This window comes from Rhamphochromis longiceps, linkage group LG16, assembly GCF_057381845.1.
Source record: "Rhamphochromis longiceps isolate RC_006_pf linkage group LG16, R_longiceps_female_GT1.1, whole genome shotgun sequence".
NCBI lineage: Eukaryota > Metazoa > Chordata > Actinopteri > Cichliformes > Cichlidae > Rhamphochromis > Rhamphochromis longiceps.
In genome coordinates, this window is record NC_140572.1 from 25,546,023 (window position 1) to 25,562,882 (window position 16,860).

Here is a 16,860-nt window from a genome sequence, read left to right on the forward strand (position 1 = left end):
GCAGGAATTGTCCGTTTGTTTTTTATCCTTGTGCATTCTGTTTTATTTCGGAATGAAGGCAGTATCTGAAGTGTCTATCGCTTTAGAGACTTTAAAGTTATAGTTGGAAGATTTATTGCTAAATATACATATAAAAAGGTGTTCTACTCTTAAATTAAGTTTGCTTTTTTGCTGCCGTTTCCCCTTTGCTTATCTTAAATTGGTATTGTCAGTTTGTTAATTTATTTCTTGGTATTTTAAGAAAAAGGGGAGAAGACACGTGACACTGTGTTTCTCCGGACAATCAGAAAAGAGTCATTCATTCGTGTCCAGCTGCCCGCGCAGTGCTCCCAACCTCTCCTCAGCCACTGACGGGAAATTCTGACCTGCAGTGTTTTACGCCCAGCCTGGTTCAGGAGAAAAATGCAGAATAGAAATGTTTGCCAGTGCGTGAACACAGGCATTCGAGGCGCAGAAAAGCTGATACGACGTGCGTGTTTGTTTGTGGGTCCCATGGCAATCCCGCCTGAACTGAAATCTATCGCTCATTATCACATCTCATTACATTTCTTCCTCCACTTCATATCTGCATCTCAGCCCTTCAGTCTCACTCGTTGTAGTGTCTCCTGTTTTCCCACCAAAATGCTTCTCAGCAGCATGGCTTTCTCTCCACCGGCTCCTCATCAGCTGCCTTCATCGCAGAGCTGGGCTCTCTCACGTTAATGTAGTTGTTAACAGCCTGTGGTCACAGGCGGTTTGTGTGGCTTTGCTGTTGGAGCTGAAACGCTCACAGGAGGCAGAGGAGGTGCTTTGTAGGACCTCTGATCCCAAATGGACCGGCCAGTGATGGACGGTTGACTGATATAGTTTGACAAGAAACTAAAAAGACCAGGGGTTCAGTGTTAAATTACAGAAATTGAAGATACAAATGAAAGGGATATGAACTGAAAACCAGAGCGAGAAACTGTAAAAGAACACATGAATAAATTTTCAGGGAATACATGAATATCTTGTTTATTGCTGAATGTGGGTGCTTTTTGTTTCCTTTGTTCTCCAAACCAAAAACACACCCTCTGTTGCTCTAGTTACGTCACTCAGGACGAAGGAAACCCATCATTGTGGTCTGAGCGCCTCTTTTGTTTTTTGTTTTTTTCCTTGTCATGTGATACTTTCACTTCTCCAGTTGAGAGTAGTAAGCACAGTGCTTGTAAGATGGTGTTACCAGGAGTCACATGCTGCTGTCTAATAAACACCCTCACCTTACATACCTACGGTACCTTCAGCACATCTGTGACAGCCCTTTGATTGGTGATAATGAGCCGTGGGTGTTTACAGTGACTGTGAAATTACATAGAGTAAATATAGTACAGGTCTGATTCTACATTATGTCTTTGCTTTTGAGCTACTGATACAGCAGAGGTGTGTGTATAAATATAAAAAAAAAAACACCCAGCACGCCCATGCGGGCGGTTTTATCCTTCAAGCTCGGGTCCTCTACCAGAGGCCTGGGAGCTTGAGGGTCCTGCGCAGTATCTTAGCTGTTCCCAGGACTGCGCTCTTCTGGACAGAGATCTCCGATGTTGTTCCCGGGATCTGCTGGAGCCACTCGCCTAGCTTGGGAGTCACCGCACCTAGTGCTCCGATTACCACGGGGACCACCGTTACCTTCACCCTCCACATCCTCTCGAGCTCTTCTCTGAGCCCTTGGTATTTCTCCAGCTTCTCGTGTTCCTTCTTCCTGATATTGCTGTCATTCGGAACTGCTACATCGATCACTACAGCCGTCTTCTTCTGTTTGTCTACCACCACTATGTCCGGTTGGTTAGCCACCACCATTTTGTCCGTCTGTATCTGGAAGTCCCACAGGATCTTAGCTCGGTCATTCTCCACCACCCTTGGGGGCATCTCCCATTTTGACCTCGGGACTTCCAGGTTATACTCGGCACAGATGTTCCTGTACACTATGCCGGCCACTTGGTTATGGCGTTCCATGTATGCCTTGCCTGCTAGCATCTTGCACCCTGCTGTTATGTGCTGGATTGTCTCTGGGGCATCTTTACACAGCCTGCACCTGGGGTCTTGCCTGGTGTGATAGACCCCAGCCTCTATGGATCTTGTGCTCAGAGCTTGTTCTTGTGCTGCCATGATTAGTGCCTCTGTGCTGTCTTTCAGTCCAGCTTTGTCCAGCCACTGGTAGGATTTCTGGATATCAGCCACCTCCTCTATCTGCCGGTGGTACATACCGTGCAAGGGCCTGTCCTTCCATGATGGTTCCTCGTCTCCCTCCTCTTTCTTGGGTTTCTATTGCCTGAGGTATTCACTGAGCACTCGGTCAGTTGGGGCCATCTTCCCAATGTATTCTTGGATGTTCGTTGTCTCATCCTGGACTGTGGTGCTGACACTCACCAGTCCCCGGCCCCCTTCCTTCCGCTTAGCGTACAGCCTCAGGGTGCTGGACTTGGGGTGAAACCCTCCATGCATGGTAAGGAGCTTTCTTGTCTTTATGTCAGTGGCTTCTATCTCCTCCTTTGGCCAGCCTATTACCCCAGCAGGGTACCTGATCACGGGCAGGGCGTACGTGTTGATGGCCCGGATCTTGTTCTTACCATTCAGCTGACTCCTCAGGACTTGCCTGACCCTCTGCAGGTACTTGGTGGTTGCAGCTTTTCTAGCGGCCTCTTCATGGTTCCCATTCGCCTGCGGGATCCCCAGGTACTTGTAACTGTCCTCTATGTCTGCAATGTTGCCTTCTGGTAGTTCAATCCCCTCAGTTCTGACTACCTTCCCTCTCTTTGATACCATCCGACTACACTTCTCCAGTCCGAACGACATTCCAATGTCATTGCTGTATAGCCTGGTAGTGTGGATCAGTGAATCGATGTCTCGTTCACTCTTGGCATACAGCTTGATGTCATCCATGTACAGGAGGTGGCTGACAACTGCTCCGTTCCGTAGTCGGTATCCGTAGCCAGTCTTGTTAATGATCTCACTGAGGGGGTTCAGGCCTATGCAGAACAGCAGTGGGGACAGAGCATCTCCCTGGTAGATCCCGCACTTGATGGTGACTTGTGCTATGGGCTTGGAGTTGGCCTCTAGTGTTGTACGCCACATCCCCATTGAGTTCCTGATGAAGGTTCTTAGGGTCCCATTGATCTTGTACAATTCTAGGCATTCCAGTATCCAGCTGTGGGGCATTGAGTCATAGGCCTTCTTGTAATCAATCCAGGCAGTGCACAGGTTGGTCAGTCTGGTCTTGCAGTCTCGGCTGATTGTTCTGTCTACCAGTAGCTGGTGTTTTGCGCCTCTGGTATTCTTGCCAATTCCTTTCTGTGTCCCGCTCATGTATTGACCCATGTGCCTGTTCATCTTAGCCGATATGATGCCTGACAGGAGCTTCCATGTAGTACTGAGGCAGGTTATTGGTCGGTAGTTGGAGGGGACCGGTCCCTTCTTGGGGTCCTTGGGGATCAGGACCGTCCGGCCTTCAGTTAGCCATTCCGGGTGTCTCTCGTTAACTAGCAGCTGGTTCATTTGTGCTGCCAGACGCTCGTGGAGTGCAGTCAGCTTCTTCAGCCAGTAGGCGTGAACCATGTCGGGCCCTGGTGCTGTCCAACTCTTCATACTGGAGACCCTTTCTTGGATATCTGCCACTGTGATGGTTACTGGACCCTGTTCAGGGAGGTCGCTGTGGTCTGCCCTCAGATCCTCCAGCCACTGAGCATTGCCGTTATGGGTTGCGTCCTTCTCCCATATGCTCTTCCAGTATTGCTCCGTCTCCAGCCTTGGTGGTGCTGTTCTCTTATTGTTCCCTTGCCACTGAGAGTACACCTTTGCTGGTTCTGTGGAGAACAGCTGGTTTATTCTCCTGCCTTCGATCTCTCTGGTGTACCTCCTCAAGCGGCTGGCCAAGGCTGTGAGTCTTTGCTTGGCAGTTTCCAAGGCCTCAGGTATGGACAGCTTGCCGTATTTCTTAGGCACCTTATTTGTCGCACCTTTCTGCAACTCCGTTAGTTGGCTAACCTCCCTCCGTGCTACTTTGATCTTGCCCTCTAGCCTCCTTCTCCATGGAGGGTACTGCCCCTTGTCGCTGTTCAACTTGTAGCCAAGCATCTCACTGATCACTGCTGCCGTATTGTAGATCAGCTTGTTAGTGTCGGTAATCGTGGTTGTAGGTATTGCCCGTAGTGCTGCATTAACATCATCTAGCAGACCTTCTGAGGGTACTTCACGTAATCTTGGTAACCTGCTACGGGGGATCCAGGTTTCAAGCTTGGCCATGATCCTATTTTTCAGGTCAGTTCCTCTCGCACTCAACGATCCTTCTCCTATCGCACTTGGGGCTATGTACCCAATCTCGGGTGGGGGTGATGATATCTCCCCCCTGACCTGGCGTCCTGACTCCTCCTTGCCGTAGCATTTGTGTTGTACCTCGTCAATCTCTAGCTGTGAGAGCAGTCCCTTCTTTCGAATGTTGGAACACTGAGCTACTAGTTGTTTCGCCGTCATTGTGGATGTTGGGTATCGAAGAATCCATAGGTCCCTCATCCTATTCATGTAGCCCCTTCCGCCGGGGTTACTTGCGTAGTAGCATTCCAACAACGCCCTGTTTTCGTCCCTTGCCCACCGATGCCTTCTTGTTCCAGTAGCCCACTTTTCGTCAGGGTGCCCTGGTTCCTCAACACCTGACGCGGACCTTGTTGATCCGGGCGACGTCCGAGCCGGCATGCCTTCATATTTATCTGTCTCGCTCATGTCTGCGGTAGGCTCGCTTAGCATAGGGGGTCTAGCCTTAGGACCCTTACTGGATACAGACGCCCCCCAGGCAGGAATCGAACTTGCGAACTAGTCTAACCACTACGCTATCCAGCTGATATATATATATATCAGGCAGTGCATATATATATATATATATATATATATATATATATATATATATATATATATATATGAATGAGAGAGAGAGAGAGCACAGTTTGCTGCCTTTGCTCTGAACACAACAGATGAGTGTAAGTTTATGTGAGTTTGTGGTTCGGGTCTGTTAAATTCTCTCCGTCTGTGTCTTTAATCTCTGCAGGAGTCGGAAGATCCAGATCCGGAACATTCCCCCTCATCTACAGTGGGAGGTCAGTGTGTGTGTCTCCGTCTGTGTGTGTGTGTTGGTGTGACAGTAATGCCCTGTTGATCAGCACCAGGTAGCACATAAACCAGTTTCCTGACGATGAGTCACCAGCCTTTATCCTGTGTTTGTGTGTTTATGTCTGTACTTGTGTGCGCGCTTATGTCTGTGTCGGTGTGCAGATGACAGTGCGTCTGTGTGTCGACATCTGTAACCTTGCTGGGGTCCAAGTTGGTTTTCTCTGTGTGAGAGTCTCTGTCTTCAAGCCTTTACTCGGTCATTTTTCTTATTTTAATATCTGCAGCCTGTCTGCGCTCACAGCTCTGGGCATGTGGTTTAAATGGGTTTTATTGTTTTTAATATTATAAACATTAGCGGATAAAAACGCTTTGTGTTTACTGAACAGATTAGGACAATTTGCCTTATTCCCCCCCCAATCTTTTAGTACTGCATACAGTTTTATTGTACAAAAGAATTTATTCACATTTAATAACACAGTATTTTTGTATTAGTATATAGATAAAGAATTGAATATCTGATAGAAAACACGTGATCCAAGTGTCATCTATTTGTTTCTGAAATTTAGTAGAGACGCTCAGAGGCAGCTCATTTTATTGTATGTGGCTCATTCAGAGTTATTTCATTTCTGTTGGACCAGATGAGTAAAATAATTAGTTTCCATAATAACCTAAATAAAAAATAAAATACAAACAAAAGTACAGTTTTTGAAGACTTAAAAGAAACCCAGCTATTTAAAAGCAGATAGTGGACAGCATGAAATGTCTTTAAAAAATAAACAAAAGATATGTTTTTCTGCATTCAGTCAGTCTGCGGCGACTTTTAGCAGCATGGTGCCTCAGCACTTTTGCCTCAGATCTGCATGGTCCTGGGCTCAAACCCACAAGGGCCTTTCTGTGTGAAGTTTGCATGTCCTCCTGAGGCTTTCACAGGTTTTCTGCAGGAGCTCCAGTTCTGCCTGCCATTGAAAAACATGTAATGGTAACCCTATCTGTCTTGCCCCAGGCATTTTTGCAAGAGATTCTTAATCTCAAGAGTTTTCTGGTAAATAAAATAAAATATCAAAGATGCGCTGCTGTAGTGAATAAAAGAATGTGCTGCAATGGCTCCTTGGCTTAACCATTCTAATGATGTGATTTATTCTTAATACGTGAAACACAATTCCTTGCCGCAAAATACAGTGAAAAGTTCAAAATGGCGGCCCTTCTTCTCTACTGATGTCACTCTTTGCACACTGCCGGTCCAGGAAAGATCCTTTGGTGGTTTTCTTTTTACATTACTTTTTTTTTTTTTTTTTTTTTTTTTGGTTTTTTGTTTTTTGTTTTTTCCTACATGAATCTGACCTCTTTCCGTTTGAACAGTGACCTTTTATTATTTAACATATTATGATGGAACGCTGCCACACATTCTTATATCATCTTAGGTGTTAGTATGTCTTTTATGTCTGCCTTATTTCACCTTTGCACCATACATAATGTTTGCACAGCAAGATTAGGCTCTTCAGCCACAAGTATAACAACTGAGATACAAGTTTTTGGAATAATACTTTGATTGATCACACTTATGAATATTAAAGTATCTCTGTTTTTACCAATATTGCGTGACTGCAGGGAATGACATCTCTGACACACGCACGCACGCACGCACGCACTTTGCCACCTCTCCAGGTTTCTCTGCAAGTATTAGCTGTGATCTCAGACGCCATTCAGCTCTCATTTTCTTTATTTACAGACAAGTCTGCACTAGCTGCAGCTACTCATCTGACATTAGGAAAAGTTTTTGTTTGGAGCTAGGTACATCAACGTACAGTGCTTTTTATTACGCATGCATTGTAGAGGAATAAGCTGATATGAAGTGACGTAATTAAAATAATGTAAGGTTAAAGGTCTGGCCTTCCAGTAATAAGCTTTAATCTAAAGATCAATCAGATCTTAAAGTCTTGATCTCACTCTAATGTGTATGTATGTCAGTGCTATTTTGTGTGTCTGAGTTTTATCTTTTCTCTTTTCCCCATCAGGTTTTGGATGGCCTTCTAGCTCAGTATGGTACTGTAGAAAATGTGGAACAAGGTACAGAATTCTTCTCCTCCCTGTTTGCTGTGCATGTCATCTTCATTTGGTTCCAACTGTTCAATTCACATGAGACTGTTTAGCATCACACACACAAACATGCACGCACGCAGACCTCCCAGTGAGTCAAGTCTCCCTTTGTGACTTCACTTCCTCGTTACCATCATCCCACACAACCATTATCTAAACATAACCCATCTCTGCATATGAATCAGCCTTTATCATCTTGTCTGTCTGCGTGTGTGCGTGTGTCTTATAAGTTTGACCCGAAGAGTCGAGTGTTTGAATTGCATGCAGCCTCTATAATAAGCACTGTGTACTACCACAGTTCCCGTTGGCCCCAGCGTATAGATTGAAGTGGGCAGACATGGCAGTAATCCAGTAGTAATGTGTCCACGTGTGTGTTTATGCCTGCATGTGTTTGCGAGATGGATCTCTTTTGGGGAGGTGCATCGTGGTAACTGGGGAGGACACTGCAGGCGCCTGTGGTGAGGCTTTTGCACTGTCTGATTTTGTGTGTGTGGTGTTTTTCTTTTTTTTTGGGGGGGGGTAGGCAGCATTAGAGCAATCCCTGCAAACTTTTTGCTGTCTAAGCACGCATGCATGAGTAATAGAGGCATGCACCGCAAGGTATAAGCACCAACAAAGATGCACATGTACAAATCTTTACACACACACACACACATACAGGCACAGTGTCTCCTTGTATATCAAAACAGCCACAACCAACTACTACCCACTGTTGTCATGACAGGTGCTAAAAGAGAATCCGACAGAGGAGATACTCCACTCAGAGTTTACCACACGCTGCCATTAAACAGTCTACTTCATGCTGTACCACACACCGGCACAGCATTTTCCCTTCACCTCCTCTTTCAGTTCCTCAGCCCGGCTCTCCAAACATCGCTAGTTGCAGTGAATTATCAATGGAGCCAGCTTGCTCGTGTGTCCGTCCCTGCTTGCAGTCTCTGTCACTTTTCTCTGCCTGGATCTGTGCACTCTTGTTACAGGGGTGAGGTTTTAGAGAAGTCCGGTGTTCTTGTGTGGCATGGTCAGAGCTGCTGGTGGCGGGGTGGGGCAGAAATGGCTGTGAGTGCCGGTGCCGGGCACCACGCCAGGCTCAGCCCACTCGCCCTCTCTAAGCCAGCTGGGCGCTCTCCCTGGATTTAACCCTTTAAAATCTGCTATCTGCTGCTCGCTAACAGGTTCGGAAGTTTCTTTTTTAGACATTGATGCCTCTTATGACTGTTCACAGGAAAAGCAAGCTGAAACATAATTTTACTACTTCTGTGGTACACCTGGCATCTCAGACTTATTTATAATTGACATGTTTTGTTCTTGGCTTGCATGGGCATTTATGTGCCTGTTTTATCTAAAACCTCAGAAGTATCTTTACAGAGCTTTGAAGACCTGCTCTATTTGCCATTTATTTGATTTCACAAGCGTAGTTGAAAAAACGTAGATACTGTTGTCTCTTGTGGCAGAAAGCATTTCATCAATAACACAAGCTGCCTTTCTCAGACCTTGTTCTTTTGCCATTAGTATCACTGTTGTTCTCTCAAATTACAGGTATCATGCAGTTAAATAAAACATGCTGAAGTACAATGTGCTAAGACCGGTTAAGGAAACATGTATACCAGGGTGACAAATTAAAGGGAAACTCAAATTTTGACGCACATAGTCAGGAGAACTAGTGGCTCTTATCTATTTTCACACATGCACTAGCACAGCAGCCCTAAATCTTTCTAGACTTTATCCAGTGTAGGTACATGTGAGCAGTATTTAACCTTCCCATGTCAAAAGATTGTGTGCTGGTCGGTTACACCTGTCAAATATAAGATGAAGAAATATCTTTTAAAATAAAGGTAAAATAAACCACCACAAGCTGTTTTGGCAGCTTGTGGTGGTTCTGCATCTTGCAAATGAACTCTCTTATAATGTTTTTTTTCTTTAATTTGTCACATTTTTTTGTATTTATGCATTGCATGAGTTAATAACAGCAAAAACAAAACAAAACATTCTGAAAATATTTAATATTAGAGCAAACAAAACCTTTTTTGTGATCTCTTAGAGAACAAGAGAGGAGAAGAAAAATGTTTTGCAGTCGAGTCTCAGTATTCATAGCCCAGCTCTTGGCTTCAGCTAGACTGCATCTGTTGATTATTTCATTAAGTGATGAATATTGATGGCGTTTCTCTTTATTATAAGACAAAGAAAAAGAATATAACGTTTGTGCTTGCTTATCGTTTTTCCTTAAATTGCTACAGTGATCAACTCAGCATCTGAGCTGTTTGATCAATGGACAATTTCATCAATCGATCGATTGTGAGCTTCCTTTGTAATTGCGTGTACTTTACAAGGCTCGCTTGAATTGAATTCCACTTACAGTTCAACCTTTGAAGAATTGAAGAATGCGTGATCTCAGCAGGAATCAAACCCTTCAGTGTGGCGGTATCCGTGTTGTTCTTTCCTCAGCGGACCACAAGTCTCGGCGAGGTGCTTCTTAGCGGTGCATTGCATTTTATCACAGATTACTTGCTTTGTTAAGGCTGTCATGTCAAACTTAAATAGTTATTGTGCAAGTGGCAGAGAGGCTATTGTGTTAAGCTGCTCCTGTCTGTAGAGGAAGCAGCAGGGTCTGGAGGGGAGCCAGTGTGGTGATGGTTGTAATGGATTCACACAGGCAAGTGGTTCTCTGGGTTAGGGCTGCTCAATTAATCGAATTTTAATCACGATTACGATCTGAGTTTTCAACGATCATTAAAAATGACTGAGCCGATTATTAGCCCCTCCCTCATGCTTTACTCTCGCGCTGCTCCGTGTGGCAAATCGAGCGCACCGCTCTGCATTTCGAACACGCGTCACAACAATTAAGAGGACCCGAGGGAAGCTCGGAAAGCTAAGCAGAAGTTATTTGGAGAGAAGAGTGACTGCCGTTGGTTGAAAAGAGGTAAAAAAAAAACTTCAGTGGTGTGGAAACATTATGGGTTCGCGGAGTCAGACGTGGATCAAGTAGACATAGTGTGTAAACTTTGCTATGGTGTAGTAGCTGCACCACAGAGCAACACTGCAAAGTTCACTAAACATAGATCTTTACATTTTTCATTTATTTCTTATATTGCAAACATTTGCACTGTTATCAGTATTTGCACACTATTTTATAATATTTTATGACAATCTTTAAAGTCATTATTCAATACATTGTTATTGTTAACCCTTTAAAGCCGGTCAGAGCAGCAAGCTCCGTTTTGTGTAACTATTTTTAAATCCCGCTAAGCTAGCGCAATAAATTTTTTTCCATATGAAACCAGAGGAGTTGTACTTACATCTTATGCCATCAGCTTGTCCTCGGTCACGGTTTCCTTCCACATATAGCTTTGCAAAAATTGCATAAAAAGCGCTTGCAGGAACAAAAACATAATATTCCAGAAACACGCTTTGCCGATCCGATCAGCTGTTCGTAACACTTCCCACATTGAAAAAGACGTCAACGCGAACTATCGCATTTCCTGCCCAAAACCAGAAGTGACGTCATTTTCGCGGGAAATGTAGTTTTTTTACTTGTAGGCCTTAAAAGCCTATACTGGTGTTTTTATAAGTCATGTTTGACTTTTCTGAATAGTTGCTGGGATGCTTAGAACTCGAATTGCACTGCTGGAAATAGTTTATTTTGATGCACCTGCTGTTTTCTTTGCAAATTTGCATCATAGGATTGTTTTTTTTGTTTTTTTTTTTTCCTGCAGTATATAAAAATTGCTGTATCTCCAAAATAAAACTATGAGGACACTCAAAATAAATTTCCTGTTGTTGTAAACTATTTTTTGCAACTTTTTTGTATTTAAAGTTTTGAGGGATAAACCTCTTAAATTTATCCAAGTAGAAATATATGTAAAAAAAACAAAAATAATTTTCAATTTTTTCTAGTTTATTGCACTTTTTTGCAATTAATGTAGTTACTATGGACTTAATACATACATATTATTAAAATATGGGCTATAACAGTTGTATTGATGTATAGCAACTTGAAATGCTCCCACAAATGGCACTACAACATGTAAAAAAAAAAAAATATATATATATATATATATATATATATATATATATATATATATATATATATATAAAAATAAAAAAAGCTCTGGCCGACTTGGTTCTATGGTAGGTCTTAAAGGGTTAAATAAATATCGTCAAATAATCGTGATCTCAATTTCAGTGAAAATAATCGTGATTATCATTTTTGCCATAATCGAGCAGCCCTACTCTGGGTCACCACGGGAACCTGAATGCGTCTCTGACTCACCTACGGGAACAACAAAGAACTGCTATGTGCATGTGACCGAATCTCTGTTTACTGTGTGTCATCTTTTGGGTGTGTTTTTTTTTTTTTTTTTTTTTTTCATGTCCTTCTCTTTCTGTCTTGTTTTGCAGTGAACACTGATACAGAAACAGCAGTGGTGAATGTTACATACGCAACCAAGGAGGAAGCTAAAGTGTAAGCAGCACATAATAGTGACACTGATGCATGAAAGTAGAGCAAAACTCATGATATACTTGCACAGACAAGAAGCTGCAATACAAGGAGTATTGGTCCTGCTGTTCGTATATTTTTCTTTGTACCAGGCGGTTTCAAATGTGTATCCATAAAGGTTAGAGCAGGGTTGGTTCATCTGTGGCCCACACAGTAACAAACTCCTTGTGAACTGATTTTTCTTTTTACACAAACACATGTAAGCTTGGAGGAGGTTACTATACTGTAGAAAAAGACAGGATTAAAAGGTAGAAGGCAAACATGTTTGTTCTCTCCATTAGCTGTCCATCGAACACCTAGGTCACATTTTCCCAACTTTTTTAGCCTTGTGAAAACAGAGTAGATGTGTTTCAAAGCATTGTGTTGGTGTGTTTATGAGGGGAAAATTTTTTTTTGAAGGAAAATAATGTGATGTAAGCTCACCAGGTCACTGCCGGTGGGTGTGTGGTGAGCTAGAGTTGCTAGAGTTGAGAAGCTTGCTGTGTGATCTTGCATTTTAATTTTTTTGCATTTCCCATGAAAAAGCGCAGTGAATGATGCATGAAATCAAATTATATTTAATGTTTGTCCACCAATAATCAGATGTCAGGTGTAATTTGCCGCTTTGGTGACTTTTGCTCGGCTGAGGTAGTCATCATGTGTAACAAACATGTGTTTACAAGCAAGTATATCAGAGGCTTATGAAATTAATCAGTCAAACTGTCAGAGAACCTGTATTCTGATATTCTTGTGTTAGTGCATCTGTTCATTTATTTCCCCTCTCTCTTCCTGATACTTCTGCTTCTACATTCCTACTACCACCCAGAGCCATCGAGAAGTTGACAGGACACCAGTTCGACGACTACTCCTTCAAGGTGTCATATATCATGGACACGGATGCTGCTCCACCTGTCCAGGCTCCCCGCACGCGTCGTGGGGGTCGAACTTCCCGGGACCAGGGCTCCTCTCAGCCCGGGCCATCAGGAGGCTACGGATCTCCACGCCCCAGACAACACGACTTCCCACTGCGCATGCTCGTGCCTACTCAGTTTGTGGGAGCCATCATCGGCAAGGAAGGCAACACCATCAAGGATGTCACCAAACAGACGCAGTCAAAGTAAGCAACAGCACCTCACCCTGCTGGAGTTTAACCTTTCTTTTATTTTTTGGGTTAGCATGTAGCAGCAGCAGCATGTACCTCTGCTGCTGCTGCTGCTTCTTCTTCTTCATCATCTTCTTCATAATGTAGGGCTGGGCCATATCATACCGTTCACAGTAACACCGGTATAATGTTAGGCAATGATAATAAAATGAAATATCACGATAGAAATGGGTAAAACGCGCATGCGCAGTGCCTTTGTTTTCATACGCACATGGTGGAAAAAGCATGTCAGTGACGGAGAATTGACTATGTGCACGAGAAAATGCTTTGCGGTCAATTGCTACTGCGAAGATATACTCCAAAATCATGTCCAAAACTCGAAAACTGAAAGATTGCGTTAAGTTACAAAGAGCAGAAGGTGGGAACACTCACCGCTGTTGTGTCATAAAAAATCGAATGATCAATTTTGACGTTTAAAGCGTTTAGATTGATCAGTTGTTTACATCACTCAACACAAGCAGAACTGCATTACTCTATGCAGAAGACACATCGTCCACATTCAGAAGTATCTCTGTATAATGACTGGTCTTATGATTTAAACAGGCAAATGTTCAGCATTCAAACTACAGGTGAAGAATAGTCAAACCAGATGTTTCCCCCGTTATGTCGATATCAGCTAGTCAAGTACACACCTACACAGCATGTTAACAAACCGTGAAAAAAGCCACACAAAAAATGAATGATTACTGGTAACGGTTTCTATACATTAGTATTTACGAAGGGTATGTTGTGACTTACCTTCAAAATTACAGCGGTCCCTCGCTATAACGCGGTTCACCTTTCACCTCGCTGTTTCACGGATTTTTTAGTGCAAGTTTGCATGCTTTTTTTTACGTCACATTGTGTCCTGCGTCCTGATCGCTGCAGACGATCTCCTCCGTGACGTCTCTCCTGTACAGTACAGAATCACTGCATCGATCTCTAGCAGTGTGACTCTGAAGTGCAGTACTGTATGTCCACGAAACGTTTTGCACCGTCAAAAAGTAAAATTGGCTACTTGATTTCACCTATCGCTGGTTATTTTTAGAACATAACACCCGCGATAAACGAGGGACCGCTGAGAAATATAACATTTGAATCCCTTTGCTCTTTTGCTCTGAGGCACGGGGGAAAAATATTGACAAGTCGATGAACATCATTTACAGATATATTGGGTAAATGCCCAAGACATCTATAGAAATGTAAATCGCCGCGTGATTCATTCATTTGCTTAACTTGTTTTGGACTGTAAACCAGGCGCGAATAGGACACCGGAAACAAAGCTCCCCACAGGAGTTTCCGCACCGGAAATAGCATATGCTAACGTGCACATAGTCAATAAGAAGGGCGAAAGCGTTGAATGACAGATTAACCAGATTTGGTTTGTAAAAATGGTGCAACTTCAGTGGTGTGGAAATGGTTTGGTTTTTGTCGGTCAGATACACACCAAAGCACAATTTTTGGTAGAGCAGGCAAGCGGGCCGTTGTTATTATCGTGTTTTTCGGAAAATAAGTCGCTCTTAAAATCTTTTTGATTTTCTGAAAAATCGACAGTTATAATCCGGTGCGTCTTATGTATGAATTCTGGTTGTGCTTACTCACCTCGAACCGATTTTATGTGGTACACGGCGCTCGAAAATCTGTCAGACTTTGATAAGCTACGAAGCCGCACCGCTTGATGGATTGTAGTCAAGAGCCTCACGGAGTGATACGTACTGTGCTTCAACATAATATTACCATATTGTGTGTGTGTGTGTGTAACCTCTTTTTAAGTTTTGTGGATATTATACATGGTTATGCTCAGGATATGTCAGCCCATTTCCACTGGAAATGCCTTTTGGTGAAACTGTCAGCAAGGAATTTGCATAAAAAAAACAGCTGCTTGTTTAAGTGAAAAAACATTGATGGTCTTTTTTTTTTTTTTTGCACTAATAAAGTTGTGGAGTTGTAAAGTATTTTTTCTGGCGTCAGTTATATCGTTATCGCAAATTTTCAAATATATATCGTGATAAATATTTTTGGCCATATTGCCCTGCCCTACCTACTACAATGCCAATATATGTCTGTCTCTCTTTCTATCAGGGTAGACATTCATCGGAAGGAAAATGCAGGTGCAGCTGAAAAACCCATCACCATCCACTCAACACCCGAGGGCTGCTCCGCCGCCTGTCGCATGATCCTGGACATCATGCAGAAGGAGGCCAACGAGACCAAGACGTGAGTCTGCCCAACTATTCTTTTATATAAACATGCTCACATGTGCTCCTGTGGAGCATGTTTACAACCTCACAGGGCGATTAGCCATAATGTCTGCAGGGCTATAATCTTATCCTTTTACCTGCCTGCGCACCTTTTAATCTCACTGTGCATTCTCTCGGTTGGACCACTGACACAGTAAACACAGTGACACTCTCACATAGGCTAACACGTGATCACAGCTTAACATTTAAGAAACAAGGTCAACATGCCTAATTGGGGCTGACAACTTTAATGAGAAGCTGCACCTTTTGAACTTTCGGAACTTCTGCTCTGTTTGAGCGTCAACCTTTAACACATAATACTCATGTTTGTCTGCATTTATTTGAAAGTGTGCTGTTTTTCAGGGGTGGCTGCTCTCTGGTGTAACAGTATTTGAATTTATTTTTTAAAAAACAAATCAATTTCCCTGAGATGATACATAGTAAAAACTGCGCTTAAATGTGTTTGTGTGACTGTTTTGTTTTTTTGATTATGTCCTTGGCTGTTTGAGCAATGCTTAAAGATCTGTGTGAACAGCTTTGAAAACTAGTTCAGAATATATATTTTAGCCATTCTCTACATTTTGATGTGTTTAATGCAGTTACAAAAATACTTTGATATTGGAAGGAAGTGAAAGTCTTCTTTGTCCAAAGAAATAAAGCTGCCCACCAGCACCTGTAAAACTCAAAACTTATAGAAGGAGTTATAAAAAGTGTTACCACCCCCAAAACATTCAAATGATTTTAACTTTTATGCTGCAGTATTTTCATATTTCAGCACAATCACAAGGTTTTCACTACAGTTACAAGTTATCCATCCACCCATTTTCTTCCATTGTTTGGGGCTGGACCCTATTGTTGTTATCCCAGGAAAAGGGGCAGGGCACATTGGGCGTGCCACATACCTAAGAACCTATTTATATTCCTCATTCTCACCCAAGCAAAGAGTGTCGGATTACAAATGATGACATCATAGGCACCAACCTGTGTGGTTGGTGTCATTTCAGCCTTCCAACTTTTGAAACCTTGCACGTTTTCCGTTGCTGGCACAGGTGTCCTCAAAATGGCCGAACTCAAGGTGCCTGTGCAGACATTTAAATGACACATCTGTGCTGGAGTGCAGGGATTCCCAGATAGCACAGAACTCCGAGAGGGAGAGTTCTATAACAGTGCTGAAGAAGTTTGCAAATAGACAAAAGCGCGGTGATGGCGAGTATAGACGGATACAGCTCTGTGATTGTGTCACATTGGTGGGGAAAGCAACCTATGGGTCAAGCATAAATGGGCCATAATGCAGAGACATACAACAACTCATACAGTCATACCTACAACCAGTTTAAGATTACCAGTTAGCTTAACATGCATGCCTTAGGACTGTGAAAGGAAGCCAGAGTACTTGCAGAGACCACCGTACTCATTTTTTACAAGTTATAAAAATGAAATTTTGCTTGCACACAGATGGGCTTAGATTTATAGAAAATAATCTCTGTATAATGTTTTGCATTCTAAATAGTAAGATGGGGAGTTGAGTTTTTTTTTTCTTGACAGTGTCAGTGGAGCGTTTTCCCTCTGTTTTCTGTTTTCACGCGACATGGTTGCTAGCTGTAGTTTCACACTTACTGTACTCATGTACTGAAAGTGATAAACGTTAAAGTAAATGTGTACACTGTGAATTCCGTATACATCAGCATACCTTTAAATAGTATGTATTTTTTTCTGTCCCTATTTTTTTTTTTTTTTTTTTTTTTTTCCTGTCCCTTGGGCACGCTTCAAAATTTACACCCTTTTACGTT

General features: G+C 42.8%; 1 protein-coding gene across 6 annotated transcripts in view; it reads left to right on the plus strand.

The window, feature by feature from the left end:
• The window catches only part of igf2bp2a (insulin-like growth factor 2 mRNA binding protein 2a), a 69,332-nt gene that overhangs the window by 32,371 nt on the left and 20,101 nt on the right, over positions 1–16,860 (plus strand). For 5 of the 6 annotated variants that reach the window (XM_085384218.1, XM_085384220.1, XM_085384219.1 and 2 more), the window contains 5 exons: positions 5,054–5,102; positions 7,131–7,182; positions 11,611–11,674; positions 12,516–12,806; positions 14,913–15,047. In XM_085384218.1, the coding sequence (XP_085240344.1) occupies positions 5,054–5,102; positions 7,131–7,182; positions 11,611–11,674; positions 12,516–12,806; positions 14,913–15,047 (591 nt within the window). Of the gene's footprint in view, positions 1–5,053; positions 5,103–7,130; positions 7,183–7,212; positions 7,671–11,610; positions 11,675–12,515; positions 12,807–14,912; positions 15,048–16,860 lie in introns of those variants that run through there. The other variant, XM_085384223.1, reaches the window with a different exon arrangement.